At 31.3% G+C, this 17,382-nt stretch overlaps 1 protein-coding gene across 1 annotated transcript; it reads right to left on the bottom strand.

The window, feature by feature from the left end:
* Positions 1-716: 716 nt before the first annotated feature.
* On the bottom strand, positions 717-8,965 carry LOC111620006 (2-amino-3-ketobutyrate coenzyme A ligase, mitochondrial-like). Its single transcript, XM_023361846.1, has 12 exons — positions 8,810-8,965; positions 8,477-8,700; positions 8,319-8,408; positions 8,018-8,237; positions 7,819-7,915; positions 4,194-4,280; positions 4,023-4,105; positions 3,202-3,311; positions 3,015-3,116; positions 2,863-2,938; positions 1,522-1,569; positions 717-1,349 (listed from the first exon to the last, which is right to left on the bottom strand). Exons 1-12 carry the CDS (start codon positions 8,820-8,822, stop codon positions 1,243-1,245), a joined length of 1,257 nt encoding a protein of 418 aa, XP_023217614.1. The 5' UTR covers positions 8,823-8,965; the 3' UTR covers positions 717-1,242.
* Positions 8,966-17,382: the final 8,417 nt, after the last annotated feature.

Genomic DNA, 17,382 nt, shown 5'->3' with positions numbered 1-17,382 from the left:
TTTTCTATTTTAAAATGAAAAAAGTATAATTCCAGGAATTTGTTTATCAAATTATTTAAGTTAAACACAAATTTAGCAATGTACATTTTTGTATTGACATTTACTTTTATTATGTGGATTTCAACACCTAACATTCTCTCATGCTGACTAAGTTCTATACACAGATATGTATCATTACAAAAATAAAAATCACGCACATGAAAATTATATTTCCAAATAAAAACTCATTGATATTTTGAGATATCTTACAGTTTAGTTCATTTTGAGTGTACATGTAGAAACATACATATGCACTGAAGCAGGCAAATAAAATAGGTTATGTTAAAGTATTACAAATTTTGCTATAAATTGTTTTTATTTTTACACACCAACTAATAATATCTCTACATTTTTATGTAGAAAATATTTTTTCCNATCATATTCGAAGAATGGTTTATATATTTAGTAATAATAGCCATTCGTTTATAGTAGAATTGTTGACAATGGATTGAAAATACGTTTAACTGCAAATGAAATTATTCTAATTATAAAGTTAAAAATGGAGATTTTATTAAAAACGTGAATTATATCCTGTATAATGAAATAAACTATAACAGACTTTGAGTTTACTTATTAATAAAAACGAAAACAAAAAGCATATTATAGCATTTAAACACTTCAACTGAAATAAAAATACATTTTAAATGTAAAATTCTTTAATTTGCGCTTAAATTATTTTTAAAAATTTCAAATAAAAATGTAATTTTGTGTTCTTTTAAGAAAACCACAGAAAATAAAAAGCAAAATATATGTGATCTGGACTAAGAAAAGGTGGTTAATGTAAAAAAACAACTTTATAAATGAGTTTATACATGAATGCATTAGTCAAATTTAACTGATCTACTGTATTCTACCTATTTTATTGTCCTAAGTAATCTCTATAAAAAAAAAATATTACTTTGATTTTTCTTGTTAGAAACTTGAGATATTTCTCTATCTTGTATTTTTTTTTAATAGTTTTCCACTCATTCTTGTTAATTTTCATTTAATTTTTCAACTTATTTTTATTCCCCATCATTAAAAATGTAAAAATTGCAATGCAGCAATTATAGCTAGAGACCTGGAATTGGTTTTATAGAAAAGACTGTAATTTCATTGAAAATTTACCAAAACCTCAATATTGGCATCTCAACAAATTAACCACTTTTCGTAGTCCAGTTTCAAAATAGCATCTAAAACAATCTGAATTGTTGAGTAGAAAATTTACAAAACTTTCAATTTCTTTCCAACATCAACAAAAGCTTGCACTGTCCTTCTAATATCCTCTTCAGAATGAGCAGCAGAAATCTGAACTCTAATTCTTGCTTTTCCTATTAAAATAAATTTAGAAAAAGTTTAAAAATTATCTTTACATTCTTCCACTTAGGATTTAAAATTTATTTTAAGTAAATGAAAATCACTTGATATCAAAATCATTTTCATTAATACATCTTTAGCAATTTAATATCTAATTAATCTAAAATAAAAAATGAAAATAGCTACCTTTAGGAACTACAGGGTAACTAAATCCTATTACATATATTCCTTTATCTGAAATATGAATATTTATTTTTAAAAGTTATATTAATTTTAAACATCTTCATAAATAACTGATACAATTAATTTATTGTAATTCAAACACAAATTATTATTGTATTTATTTTCAGGCACTTGGCAATTTTTATCATCAAATTTTATTTAGTTGATACGTGTTGATATTATTTACACACGTTTTGGGCATTTATTGCCTCTCCTCAGCCAACTTTTTAATTTACAGGTTATCAGGATATTAAAACCACAAATTTCCATCGCCTATGTTTACTTGTTGTTATGGAATTACAAAAACTTCTTGGCCCTTAACACACATTAATCTTGCAGTTTTTCTCTGTAATTGTTGTTGTTTTGTTGACCCTTATCCATTTTTTGATGATTGTTGCTGTTTCAGTTTCGGAATTCTTATTCTGGTACTTTGAAACCGTACTTTGAATTACTACTAATAACTACTAGCACGGTTTCAAAGTACCAGAATAAGAATTCTGAAGCTGAAATGGCAACAATCATCAAAAAATGAATAAGGGTCAACAAAACAACAACAATTACAGAGAAAAACTGCAAGATTAATGTGTGTTAAGGGCCAAGAAGTTTTTGTAATTCCATAACAACAAGTAAACATAGGCGATGGAAATTTGTGGTTTTAATATCCTGATAACCTGTAAATTAAAAAGTTGGCTGAAGAGGGGCAATAAATGCCCAAAATGTGTGTAAATAATATCAACACGTATCAACTAAATAAAATTTGATGATAAAAATTGCCAAGTGCCTGAAAATAAATACAATAATAATTTGTGTTTGAATTACTACTAATAACTACTAGCACGGTTTCAAAGTACCAAAACAATTAATTTAATCAAATCAAATAAATTATTGATCATTAGCTTGAGAAGATTAATACGACATTTTTATATAAATGCATTTAGCAATATTTTCAACAAATTAGAAAATACACTTTTAATCTATTTGTATTTTTTTTTAAATTAATATTTTATACCAAAAATAAAAATTAATTTTGACTATAATTATTAAAAAGAGAAGAAAATTATTTTAACAAAAATATCAGGCATCCCATATAAAACTGGCTCCATTCACCAACTTAAGTAACTGAGAACTGATTATGCAAGTTTCTGTAATGTTTTGTGAATAAAATTAAGTTTTCAAAGAGTTTCTTTTGGGTCTAATTTTATTTTGTTCCATTTGTCCTGTGTTTTCAATATGAAAATTACTATAATTTACTCAATTGATTCTGGGGTCAGTTTTACATTAGACACCATCTAGTTCTATATTTACCTAGCATTTCATCTGCAAATACAGAAGCTAATTTAGCATCTCCTAACATTACAGGACATATAGGATGATTATCTCCCTAAAAAAAAATAAGAAAAAAGCGATTTTAGAGTTAAAATTAAATATGTATTAATCATTTAACTTTGATTCTATACAGCTATATTGAATCCACTTTTCTTCATCTCAGATCTAAACAGTTCTGTATTTCTTGAAACTTTCTCTGTTAGATCTGAACTGGTTAAAAGAATATCAAAGACCTAATATAAGAAAAAAAAAAAAATACTTTTAATTTCAAAAATATCAAATTGTAATAATTAAAAGTATCCAAAATTAACTTTTTACTTTACTAGCACAGGATACAACAGGTGGAGGCAAAGAATTAGAAAAAAGATAAGGTCTAGATCTCTGACGAAGAAGATCAATTAGTTCTCTCTTTGCAGTTGTATAACCACCTGAAAGCAATGGAAAACAATTAATGTGATATAATTATTAAAAATTTTACAGAAACAGAAAAATTAAAAACATTCAAAAATAAATCATAATCTACAAAATTACAATTTATACCTGTAAATTACATTTAAATTTTTTAAATACACTAATTCTATTGCTAAATTATTTTGCATTTTTTTTTTAATATTAAAATGCTTTCTTAATTATATTAATGAATATTCGAAAGTACTAAGAAATGATTATTTTTAATAATAATTCTATTTTTGTATAATTTAAAATAAGCTATGTTTGTGATTTCTGAAAGAAGCTTAAAATATAAATCTATTATTTGATTGTAAAAACCATGTATGTATTTAACTCTAATTATAATTTAACTTTTAAATAAATTCCCCTATAAATTATAACAACTTTATATTTTTTATATAAATTATACAAAAGCATTACATATCATACATATAGTATATATATTTTAATATTGAAGAAAGTTATTTTTTAGATGTTAATAACTAAAAATAACATAAATTTTAAATATTTTTTGTAATATCCACAAATATCCAATAGCATTCCTTGATTATCATAGATAATAGTTAAATGTCAAAATAATGTAGTTTTTACTCTTATTAATCTTTTGATTATTTAGTTATTTGTTATGAATTAAATAATATTTTGTCAGTTTTTAAATTACATAATGATATATTTAACTAATTTTTTACCTGCTGCTCCACCTAAGGCCTTTCCTAATGTTGAGTTAATTATATCAACACGTCCAGGAATTCCAAAATGTTCTTCTGTGCCTCTATTTTAAATCATTATTTGTGAACAAATATCAATTTTGTTGCTATTGATATATCCTTTTTTTTAAATTAAAAATATATAATTCTTACCTCCCAGTTTTCCCAAAAAATCCAGTTGTATGACATTCATCAACAAATACTAAAGCATTATATTTATCAGCTAAGTCACAAATCTGGCTGTAAAACAATTTATTTCAATTATTGATATTATTTAATAATCATAACTTACCATTCATATAATTTAAATTTTAATATTAGTAATTCAAAAAAAATAATGCAATATTTATAAATACAGTAGAATAACAAATAATATTGTATACTTATCTCTAATAACATATATAAAATGGAAAATATATAAAAGTTTATATATACAAATATATAATCTTTTAAATTTCTCTGAAGTTAAACAAAAATATTAAGTGTTGATTAATTTTTATTTTTCATCTCAAAACTAAAATAAAACTGTAATGGGATAATCTATAAATTAAATTGAATCTTTCAGAAACTTATTTTGAGAGTAAATCAGTAACAAATTATATAATATGAGTTTTATATCAGTTTAAGTATTCAATTTAAAAAATTGAAATTAAATATTACAATATATTTACTTTATATTTTTAAAATTCGTTTATAAAATACATGAAATATTCTAATAAAACTGACAGCAAAAAAAATGTATTATAGAGAATACAGCTTAGAATCATAAACAAATCTATTGTTTTTAATTATATTAAATGACGATTTTGTATGTGCTTGTATATATGTGTTTGTATGTGTAAATAAAATCCATCAGAAATCAAAAACTGAATTAATTTAGTTCATAAATCAGTAATAAATATAAATATACAGGGTGTCCACCATGAACCTGACACATTTGTTTTGACTGCCATATCGAAGTGCAAGGCAGTAATCAGATGTTGTGCATTCCATTAGGCAGAGAAACTGTGGAAGTTGTATAGGTAATTTTGTATTTTTATAAATAAGAAAATATTTTGATATCATTAAGATTGGTAACTTTCAAATACAAATGACATACTATTGACAATTTACAAGAGGATTTTAAATATTGTGCTTTTACTAAACTAAATAAAGTATTAAAGTATCCTGAAATTAAAAGTCAATAATTTCTACAAAAACTAAACAAAATTCTTATATGTTCAGCTATCCAAAGAATAAACTATCCAGTTCAAAACTGGATACTTAACAAGGTTTTTCCAGATTCTATAGTTACTAGAAAAATTCCTACTTATATTTTAGTTTATTGTTTACAAACATTTATTTTGATTAGCTTTGATATCATAAATTAAAAAAGGATAATATAATGTAATAAAATAATCTATTAATTTTTATATGAAACTTACATTAAGTAACAAAAATAACCCACACAATAAATATATGCCAATAATTATTGAATCTGAAAAAACTAAGCAATTTTTTCATTATTATTATTTACCTACTGCAAGAAAGCTTAATTTTCATATTCTTGGACATGACAAAAAATTAGATGTATCCATGTAAATTAGTATGAAAATCAGAATGTGCATAAGTTTCCATCATTGCACAAGCAGGCATCATTTACCATTGTTCAATAAAGAAAAATTTCAGATTATAAGCATCATTTAAAAATGAAATGTGGTATTATGTTATTATTGACTATAAGAAGGGCAAATTGATGAATTGAAGTCAGAAAAGTTTTCAAATTGTTAAATTGGTGGATGTTTAAACAGAAGTGAGAGTGTCATAAATAATTATTTAAAAAATCCTAAGTGTTGTTCCAGAAGGCCATGAGCTCTTGATAAATGCTCAACTCATCAAATTATTAGAGCTGCATCAAACTCCAGCAAAATATCTAAAGTAATAAAAGATTATCTTAAAATTATGACTAGTCTGAGAACTATGAAGGACTGAAATCACAGTGTACAAAAAATTCAACAAACCTCCATCAAGTAAAAACTGTCAGGAGGTAAAGTTGCATTTGCAAAAGACTATATGGCATAAACCAACAAATGAAAAGTTATTTTCTTAGATAAAAAAATTTAATCTCAATGGTCAGCTGAATATTATTTTGACAATTTCTGCAAAAAAGATCCAATTTTATCTAAAAGACAGTTGGGTAATGGTTTAGTGATGGTTTGGGGAACAAATGTAACAGAATACAGCACAAATTGCAATTTAAATGCTCAAAGTTGTTTGTGCATGCTGCAACTATTTTTCCACATTTTAATTAAATTATGGCAGAATATGGATGGATTTTCCAGCATAACAATGTCCCTGTTCATACAGATTGAACAGTAGTGATTGAGGACAGAAAGATAGAAGTAATGAAATGAAGCCCTCTCACTGGATTTAAATCCCATAGAGAATGTTTGGGAGATATTAGCACACACCGTTCACAGTAGTCACCCAAAATATAGATAGTAGCAGAACTTAAAACTACTATCATAAATGCATGGGAAAATCTCCATCAAAAAGTATAGGACTTAATTCTTGGCATAACAAAGAGACTTTTTGAAGTATTTAAAAAATCAATATAAATCAACAAAATATTAGAACTTTAAAACTGAAAAATTGGTCCTGCAGATAATTTTCCGTCACTTTCATTTTGATAACTTTTTTCTTGTTATTTGAAATTTGCAATTTGCAAGATAACATTGCTATAATTTCATAAAAATAAATTTTTCTATTTTTTATTTTAAAATCCTATAGTGCAAAATTCTTCTAAATTCTTTTTATCACAGACTATATTTCCAGAATTAATCAATGCAATTCACACCTTGAAAGATGTTTAAACATGCTCTAAATCATAATATATTTGTAAAATACAAAAATAAATTTAAAAAAATATCGATAACAAAATGCATTTTGCTGTCAATGTAAAATTGATTAAAATGAATAGAAGTAAATAAAAGAATTGTTTCAAGCCAGGATTTTTAACTTATTTAAAAAATGAATAAACCAAAAGTATTATCATATGTTGATGCAATAAAATTAATCAGAAGACAGAATGCAAAAAATAAAAAAGTAAACTATAGTTTTTTATACAGAAAAATTTGAGTTTGATTTGCAAATAATTTACATAGAGCTATAACTATTATTTATATTTTTATTATTTAACTGTTTACAAAGCAATTTATAATATTGCTTCTGAAATTTGAAATTTCCTGTTTTTAAAACAGGAAATTTAAGTGAAATGAAACTGAAATTATTCAGATACAATATGTGTTTCATTTTCAAATGATGCAATATCATTTTGAATGATAAGATTAAGATAAAATCATACTTTGATCTATTTAGTTTCTATTTAAATGCATGTATTTCATTAAAAATTAAATATTTTATACTAACTTTGTATTTAAAAAGATTATAAAAACAAAATATTAATTATGTAGTGATTTTTAATTTGAAATAAAATTCAATGTTATAATATTGTTCAATGTTAAATATAAAAAATGAATAGTTATAATTTTTTAGAATTATTTTGAGAATAAATATACCAGAATAATAAGGAATATCATATTATATAACAAAATAAAAATATAATAATGAAAAATCAAAAGAATAAAAATATAACATTGATCATAAAAATTCTTAAAAAGTAATCTAATTTAATATAGACAAATATGTATTATTTTGTAATATGTATATTACAAAATAAACCAAAGAGAATGGTATGTTTTCATTAAACATTATTTAAATAAAAACAAATATATCTTACGGCAATGGTGCAACAGTACCATCCATACTAAATACTCCATCAGTTGCAATTAACCTTTTTTGTGCATCTTTACTTTCTATTAATTTTTGTTCAAGATCTACAAAAATGTTTTACAAAGGTTTTTGTAAAATCCTATATATATATACATACATACATCATATTTTTAAATATTATTCATTTTAATAAGACTAATACAAACCTGACATATCTCTATGCTTGTAGCGAAATTTCTTAGCCTTACAGAGTCGGATTCCATCAATAATGGAAGCATGATTCAATTCATCTGATAGAACTGCATCATTTTCATTCAAAACAACTTCAAACAAACCAGCATTAGCATCAAAACAGCTTGCATACAATATTGTGTCTTCACGGCCATGAAATTTTGAAATCTTTCCCTCCAAGTTTTTGTGCAAATCCTTCAAAATAATAAATATACATTACAATATCATTCACATAAACTTTTGCAATTATATGATAACATCACTATGTTTGAATACCTGTGTTCCACATATAAACCTAACAGAGCTGAGTCCAGCTCCATATTTATCCAAAGCATCTTTACCTGCTCTTACAACATCAGGATGGCTCTAACAGAAAGAAATCATTCTAATGTTAATGAAAACTAGATTAATTAGGCAATATGTGCAAGTATTACCGAAAGTCCTAGATAGTTATTTGCACAAAAGTTCAAAACTTTCTCCGTTCGTCCTTCTACTCCAATAGAACTATCCTGTCTGGTTGTAATAATCCTCTCAGCTTTCCACGTTCCGGCGTTTTTAATAGAAACGAGCTCGTCCGCAATAGCAGGCTGCACAGAAGACCACGTGCTAGTGAATGCAACTCTCACGTTGCAATTTAACAACGATATTCTTCTTATACCTGTAATTATTCAATTCAACAATATAAACAGCACGCCTCAAAATTCACATATGTTATTAAATATTTCCACGTGTTGTCAATATCAAGAATAATCGTTATTAACAATTACCTGAAAATATCATCACGACTTAATGCGAGATTCTCCTTCAGTAAAATGAGATTCGAAAGTGACAATCACACGCTACAATCTAAACACATATCACCCCACAGGAAGTTCTCACAGCACTTCCTCCTCGTACGAAAGCAATGACCGAATAGTTACTAAAATAGTCAACAGATGGAAACTCTTGCAAACAAAAAATTTTGAAGTATAAATCAATTTTTAAATATTTCTTTAAATATGATGATAAATAATATATAAATGACTTCACAATGTATTAATATTATACTTCTAACAGTAAAAATTTAGTTAAAATTATTATTCCACTAACGTAACGATCGACGGTCGGATGGCCGAGTGATTAAAATGGCAGCCTACCACTCCGGGGATCCGGACGGGTCGAAAAATCTTACTAGTCTCTTGACCGGGGAGTAGTCCGTCCGAATATATCGAGTCCCGTTCCTCATCACCTGGCCGAACCCATAATAGGCTTGCTAAAGAAAAGGTCTGGTAACCTAGGACGAAAAGTGTTTTTGAAAAAGCATTACGATCATGGCAGGGCTGGTTTACACTGCGTATCTTTCCAGCCGCGACCTTCGATAACTTCCGATGCCAAATCTACCTGTCGGCCTCATAAATTTTTCCTTGAGTGCTTTCCCATTGTTGTTGTTGGGATCTGTAAAACTGCGTAACGGCATGGCCGCAGATTAAAGAGATGCGGCACGGATTGGCGATGTCATTGTAAACGGTGGATGATCTTTTCTCAGCTGTGCGAATCTCAAAATTGAATGACTAAAAAATACTGTCAAAATTTATTTCAATGGGAAGATGTCAAAGTGGAAATTTCATATGATATACGATAATGTATTATTGTTTAAATAAAATAGATCGCCACATTAAAGGCATAAAATTAAAATCATACTTATAATGTACAAAAATTTTGACATCAACATAAATTTAATGAAAGAAAAACGATCGACTGTTTATTTGTATACGACAGCGCGATACGCAGACGATCTGCCGAGGAGGAAATGCCTCCCGGGCGACTTTCTATGAGAAACTGAAATTTAAGTCTTACAAACATGAAGAAAACCCAGAAAACTCCATGTGACAATGCCGAAGGGCCTCCCCATACTTCGGCACCACGTGACCGAAGGGTCGACATCGCGTCGGCGAAGATCGCAATGACAAGTTTCGTCAGGACTGACACCACTGTGTCTTTACGGACAGACACAGAAACCGTTGTGCTCTCGCGCGAACGATCGCGTGTGTGAGCGAACGGATTCGTAATGGAGGGAGAGATAACGCACCGGAAGTGACTTACACAGAGACGGGTTAACGTAACAACTATTTAATGGGTAATTACAGGCCATACGACATTTCGATTTTAAATATGCTAGCTTTTAGATACATTTCTACGATTGATAGATATTAAATAAATATATCGGATGTTAACGTTTTTGCGATTCCAGAGAGAGAGAGTTTACAGAAGTTGTGCGTGGCGATAAATACTTTGTAGGAAATCTGGATCTGCTGTAAGTCAGTCGAACATAAAAGAAGACAGTACTGGACGACAGTTCTTATTTCCACAGTTCTTAGTTAACTAGATATTAGGCGAGGAGGTATCCAAATATTTTAGCACAGGAAAAATTTGAGTGGTCCGATCGAGGAACTGGTGACGACTCCCCTACTTTGTTGTTCTGTTCTATATTTTGAACTGTTGAAATCGAGATATTAGGTCAAGAGGTGATAAGGAAGCATCGTTGTCAGGCCTGAGAATTTAACAGATGTTTTTCTCCCAGGTGTGAAAGTTGACAGTTATTAAACGAAAGTATAACTACGATGTGATATTATGAACAAATGATGTAAACACACGGAAAGTCTGGATTCGGATCCTCACACTCCACGTGCCCAGCCCGACGCACGAACCCATGACCAGTGTTCAGTGGTTTTAAAATATGATTTGTATCTTTTATTTTTCTTCTTTTTGTGTCGATTCCGGCCATCTTTGGACCACGTACAAACAACTAATTATGACTCGCTTTTCCCTCTTCCCTTCCCTTTGTTCTTCTTTTCTTTCCAATACCTCTTCATTCTCTCGCTCTGCTGTTGTCTTTGCTCCTGAGTCTTCCACATCTGTTATTTTCCTTTTCCTGAAAACCCTTGAAGTTCTTTATTTTGTTTCTAAACCTTTCCCTGTTCTGGATATCTTCTTCAGATATGCCCATTTCTGCCACGTCTTTTCGAGTGTCATTGATACATTGATTCTTATTCTTTAGGTTGTTGAAATACGTAAAAATTTGTTTTGTTAGCTTATTTACCCCATTCTCTTTATATGTTCAAAGCAGCTTTCTCGCCTTCTCCGAATTGTATCCGAGTCTTGAATTTTTTGATAAAGCTCTTTATTGCTCCTTAGAACGTAGTTACCATGTTCATCTATTTTTGGCCCCAGAATTTTTCGAAGGATCTTCCTCTCTTTTTTCTCCATATTTTCTATTTCCCCCATTTTAAGAGTAGCAATACCTTCTGCTGCATAAAGTGCTTGAGGTTTTATCACTGTGTTATAATGTCTAATTTTTGCATTGATGGAGATTGATTTCTTGTAAATGTCTTTGGAAAGTTGATAGGCAATTTCCCAACTTCCGTGTCCTGGCATAATTTGCTGCTTTAGACAACCCATTTGTTTCAATAATTTCTCCAAGATACTTAAATTTTGATACTGTTAATTTCTCCAAAATCCGTTTTTAGTGATTTTGGGGCACCTAAAATATTTGTTATGTTTTGGACGTAGATATTTGTAAGCCTGCTTTCTTCGCAATTTTTCCTAGGAGGTTAATTTGGGTGATGGCTGAGTTCACATCCTTCGCCAAGGCCGCGAAATCATCTGCAAAAGCCAAGCCGTTGATTTTTACTCTTTGTGTTTGGTTCCTAATTTAATTTGATTATTTATCCTAGCTTCTTGTAATGCTTTTTCCCATTCTTGAATGATCTTTTCTAGCACACAGTTAAAGAGTATGGGTGAGAGTTCATCTCCTTGCCGAACTCCAGTTTTGATTTCGAATGGGTCAGAAATTTCCCCAAGGAATTTTACTTTAGATTTAGTATTTGTAAGAGACTGATTAAATTTATCAACTTATCATCTACACCATATTCATTAAGTGTAGCAAACAAGGTTGGTCTATCAATGGAATCATATGCTTTTTTAAAATCTACAAAAGTGACAATATAGTTGTATTTTGTCGTGGTATAATGCCTAATTATAGATTTTAGACTGAAGATTTGTTCCATGCACGACCTACCTTTACGGAAACCTCCCTGATATTCCCCTATGTGAACGCCAACTTGCTTTTCTAGTCTGGTTCTTATTACATCTGATAGAATTTTGTACGTTACTGGGAGAAGAGATATTCCTCGATAGTTATTTGTATCTGTTCTGTCTCCTTTCTTGTGTAGTGGATGGATTAATGCACATTTCCACTCATCAGATATCTTTTCCGTTTCCCAAATTTTTAGAATTACGTTGTGCAGAATTTTTCTTAGGTTTGGACCAGCAATCTTCCACATTTCAGCTACAATACCATCTTCTCCAGACGCTTTATGCTTTTTTAATTTCTGGATTGTTTTTTGTATTTCTTCTAAGTCAGGTGGTGGAGAGCTAACATTTTGGAAACTTAGCCTTTCTTGGGGCTCCTCACAATTCAGAAGTTTTTGAAAATAATTCGCCAACAGTTTGCAGTTCTCGGAGTTGCTTAGCGCTAGTTCCCCATTCTCCTTTTTAAAGCACAGACTGAGAGATTGATACTTTTGTAATTCTTTTTTAAAAGTTTTAAAAGTCTGTTGTGTTATTCTTTTGAAAGGATTCTTCAATGAGTTCTAATTGTTTCCTGTTGTACATCCTTTCGGTATTCCTTAGTATTTTAGCTGTAGACTTTCTAGTTTCTTTGAAGTTCTTATAGTTTTCCTGGGTCTTATTTGAGTATCATTTTCTTCAGGCATGGATTCTATTATCTAAAGCTTCATCATACTCTGCGTTCCACCATCTGTGTTTTCGGGATCTTTTTAGAAAAGCAATTTCCCCAGAGGCATTTGTGATGTTTGTTCCCAATTTTCACTGTCAATGTCCTTGGTCATTTGTCTGAATCTGGAAGACTCTTCCTGAAGTTTTGTTCTATCAATTGACTTGATTTTTTGAGTTTTTCTCGGTAGTTTTCTTCGGGGAATCATTTTGGTTTTTATTTTTATCAAATAGTGATTTGTTTCAAGGTTAATTTTCTTTCTGATCTTGACATTCAAAATTTCTTTTTGATTCTGTTTGGATATTGCCACATGATCTATTTGAAATTCTCCAAGTTCCGGATTGGGGATCTCCATGTTTTCTGTTTCCTTGGAAGTTTTTTGAAATTTGTAGACGTTAGTTTGAGGTTGAAAGCCTTACAGAGCTCAATTAATCTCAGGCCATTTTGGTTTGTTCTTTTGTGTGCAGGATACGTGCCCACAATATTCCGAATTGATTTTTCTTTCCCTATCTGTGCATTGAAATCACCCACAAGAATTTTGACATTTTCATGAGGGATTTTGCTTATTTCATCCTCCAACTGTTCCCCGAACTGCTCCACTTTATTGGGATTCTTCCAGTTATCTTCATTGGTGCATGACAGTTGATCAACGTGTATGACTTGTTTGCACATTTAAAAGTTAAAAGTGATAGTCTGCCCGATGGGGATTGAAATTTCGTAATCGAGTTCACTATTGTTCTATGTACGCAGAATGCCGTACCAAGATGGGGTGTTCCTCATTATTCTTTTACCGGGTTTCCCTTTGAAGTACCTGTAGTTCTCTGAATCGGTTATGTTGACATCTGTAAACCTTGTTTCTTGTATTGCTAGGATTAGGATGTTTTTCTCTCCTAACATTTGGTTAAGTTGCTTTAGTTTACCCACTTTAAGCATCGAGTTAACATTTAGTGTTCCAAAGAAGTATGTCACCTTCGGTTTGATTTTAGGGTTTTGAATATGCTCCAATTTGTTTTCGCAAGGTGTTTTGGGCTCTCCAGAATCCTCAGACCCAGTTGCGTTGCCTATGACAACGGTGGATTTTCCTTTAAGGTTACCACCGGGAGTAGTTTTACTTTTGAACTTTTCCATCATGCATAATTGTTTGGAATTTAAGTTTGGGGAAACAAAAACAGATGTTTTGTTTCAATGCTACAACTAAGATTGTAAGTCCTAGAGGATTGTAATCAGCCGCTCCTGACATGGAGAACCGACGCTGACCCGAGTACCGCTCGATACGAGAACCGTCGTATCTGGATCTAAATTCATCTTGGAAAAGGACTCTTCCGCCATCACTGCCGTTGGGACTGTTGTCCTCGTCCGTCACCGATGTCGTTGGTCCTCTTCGTCTGTGACCCTAGACAGGGGCCCTCACAGAGTGCTATCATCCGGAGTCAGATGAACACAGGTTTTTTAACGTGGTGTTACTCCTCCCCCTCCTCCTTCTCCATCCCTTGCGCGATGGAGCTCCGGGCTTGGGACCGGCATTGGTGTTTTCTATTTTTATTATTTATTAAAAAAATTTTTTCTATCGAACAAAAAGCTTTTGTGTGTGTTGCATTCTGTACTCGTGTGGCCAAAACAAATCTACATTGGAATATATACACACAGAATCAACACTTGATTTCTTAGTGTTTGGAATTATAAGATATGGAGAACTTTATTAAAGAAGTCGACGATGGTTCGTTGTAAGAAAAGTTGAAGTTTACTTAGGAGGATTATGTGAAATTTTCAGAATTTTGAGTTGTAATAAATACAGATGAATATTTTCTCGCATAAAAATTTCAATGGAAAGCGCTTTCCATTGAAATTTTTTCAAATGATTTAATTCCCTCTCAGATCCTTCATATAAAAATCACGATTTACAAAACTTCAAGTGTTTGCTTGTTCAGTACTTATTGTACTTGTGCTTATAGTACTTATTGAAACGAAGCTTCTTCTATAAGGTTTACAGAATTGTGTTCGTTCTCAAAATCCGTTCGATAGTTTTTGATCAAACTTTGCTATTTTCCATTAATTGCGACGCGGAATCCAAAAATGCAATAGAAAAATGGAGATATAAGGTCGTTTCACAAGTGCGCTCGACAAAGCGATGTTTCACGATCGCTAGCACGTATGAGCTTATAGAACGGATTTAAAATTTAAACGGATCGATTTTGATATTGAATGATATCGATTTTGAATGAAAAAATCAAAATTTAACGGATCGATTTTGATAAAACTTTGCCATTTTCCATTAGTTGAGACGAGGAATCCAGAAATGTAATGTGGGTCCATTTAAATGTAAAAATTCCAGCAACGAATCACTTCACTTTCCTGGCAACATTTAAAATTCTGATAGTGCTTTCTGTTAAAAAACTGTTTACATGTTTAATTATTATAAAATGGCAAAAAGTTTAATTTTGAGAGTAGGGATGGGTTTATATAAAAAAAATTGTAAATGCTAATAACGAGTAAAATTGTTATTAAGTCCGATTCTACTCGAGATACGACACACGACCACCCTTTATCACCCGTCGACTTTAAACCACTAACATTTAATAGCATGAATCTTTCTAATACACAAATCTTCCTGCAAAATTTCAGAAATTTTCGAAAGCATAGGAGTTATTAAGTTTCAAAGAGGATAACAAAATCGTGCTACCCACAAACACTAACATCCATACATACAGAAAAAAAACTCTGAATGTTTCTCCACGTTTCAAGTTCCCCTACGTCCAAAAATGTAAAAATCTTGGAGAAGGGTCATTTTTGACCGATCGCCGTACTTTCCCTTTGTTATATGCTAGCAGATCCTGCCACGCGTTGTTGTGACTCAAAATGTATCTATTATAAATGTATAACACTTCCCCCGTGGGGGGATTTTTCGAAAAATCCTTTCTTAGTGTACAGTACATTCTCTTGACGTGCCCTATTAAGGCCCTGTACACACTAGGCGTTTTTCAACGCGCGTTTAACGCCGAGCTAACGCGCGTTAGCTCGGCGTTCGACGAGCGTTAGTTCGGCGTTTAGCACTGGCTCAGTTTGGAAATGGACGAGAAAGTAATTGATTGTGTGTGCTCCTCCATCGTCGCTATAAGGCAGCACATATATCTCAAAGCGCCCATAAAGTGCCCGCAAAACGCGCGTTTTAACAAAAATCTATAAACGCGCATTTAACGCGCGCTTGGCGTTTGAGTGTGTACGGCTACATAGAACTCTTGGTTGTTTAAAACGCGCGTTGAAAAACGCCTAGTGTGTACAGAGCCTAAAACGCAATGAAAAATGCAAAAAACCGCATCTAAAATAGTATAAATAGAAGCAGAATTCTTTACGGTAAGTCTTAAATCCTTAGCGGCCGGATGGCCGAGAAATCAAGCTGGCAGCCTACTGCTCTGGGGGACCCGGGTTCGAATCCGAACGGGTCGAAAAATCCCCAGGAATTTTTCGGGGGTGGTCCGTTCGGATATGTCGGGCCCCGTCCCTCACCACCCGGCAGCCCCATTGTGGGCCTGGCCGAACCCATAATGGGCTTGCAAAAAGAGGCTCTCTTAGTGCCCACAGGGCGGAAAGTGTTTTAAAAAAAAGATATGAAGTCGTGTACTTTCATTTGTCGCTTTTTTCCTTAAGCAAATGTCGGTAGCAGATCGCATCCAAAACGATTCGTTTTGCTTTTGCTCCTTTCAAAATCTGAATCATTCGTTACAATTTCACCAACGATTTCGGTTATCGTAACCAAACTTTTACTGACTTGTAAGGAAATATGTAGAGAAATTTTTGGGGTTCTTCGTCTTCAAAATCTATTTTCCAGTTCTACATGAATTCCTTGTTCTGCCAGTTCTTGAAGGTCGTTGGTTAGGCTCTCACCGGAAATCTGCAGTAACTCTTCAATATCCTTCTCATCTACATCTTGTTGTCCTGCTGTAACGATTAAGTTGACAATTTGGTCAACCTAATGATACAGTGATAGGCTCTTCTCATTAGAATTCATGAATACCTTCGGCCATAACTTCTTTCACACTTCCTTCGAACATTTATCAGTTAATTCTTGCCAAGCGAAGTCGATATTTCCTATAGCATCCATGATGTTATATTTTTTTCCAAAATTGCACCAAACAAACAGATTTAAAGAAAGTACACCTTTTTACCACCTTTTGCTGATTGGTTCGTGTTCGTAAATAATTGGCTTCGAGCAGACCGCGTTATATCGAATCAGCGTTAAGCAGGATCTTACTGTAATGTGGTCACGTTCTAGGAATTTAAGCATCAACACATCAGATACATTCAGAAAATAATAGCCAGCTGAATATAAATTTTCTTAAAGAACCTAAATGTTTCCAATCCATGCTTACAGGGGTTAAAATGAGAATGAGATGATGGATCTGTCTCACTGTCAGTTTCACACAGAGACAAGTTGTCCCCTTCAGCAAATAATGTTATATGTTTGGGAAGAATTTCATTGGTACCACTTTACCATCATTTAATGCTTCAGGTATCAAATTTATAATTTTTAAGATTCATATATCCATTTAGCACACAAACACAGTAGAG

This window comes from Centruroides sculpturatus, unplaced genomic scaffold (assembly GCF_000671375.1).
Source record: "Centruroides sculpturatus isolate CEXI.00-Female unplaced genomic scaffold, Cexi_2.0 scaffold12, whole genome shotgun sequence".
Lineage (NCBI taxonomy): Eukaryota > Metazoa > Arthropoda > Arachnida > Scorpiones > Buthidae > Centruroides > Centruroides sculpturatus.
This window is presented reverse-complemented; position numbering and strand designations above follow the sequence as displayed.

Bases quoted from the DNA above. Each gene is read 5' to 3' on its own strand.
- LOC111620006 (XM_023361846.1), bottom strand. The intron at 7,916-8,017 runs GTTTGTATTAGT...ACATTTTTGTAG, and splicing joins CAAGCATAGAGATATGTCAG to ATCTTGAACAAAAATTAATA. The intron at 3,312-4,022 runs GTAAAAAATTAG...CATTGCTTTCAG, and splicing joins GGCCTTAGGTGGAGCAGCAG to GTGGTTATACAACTGCAAAG.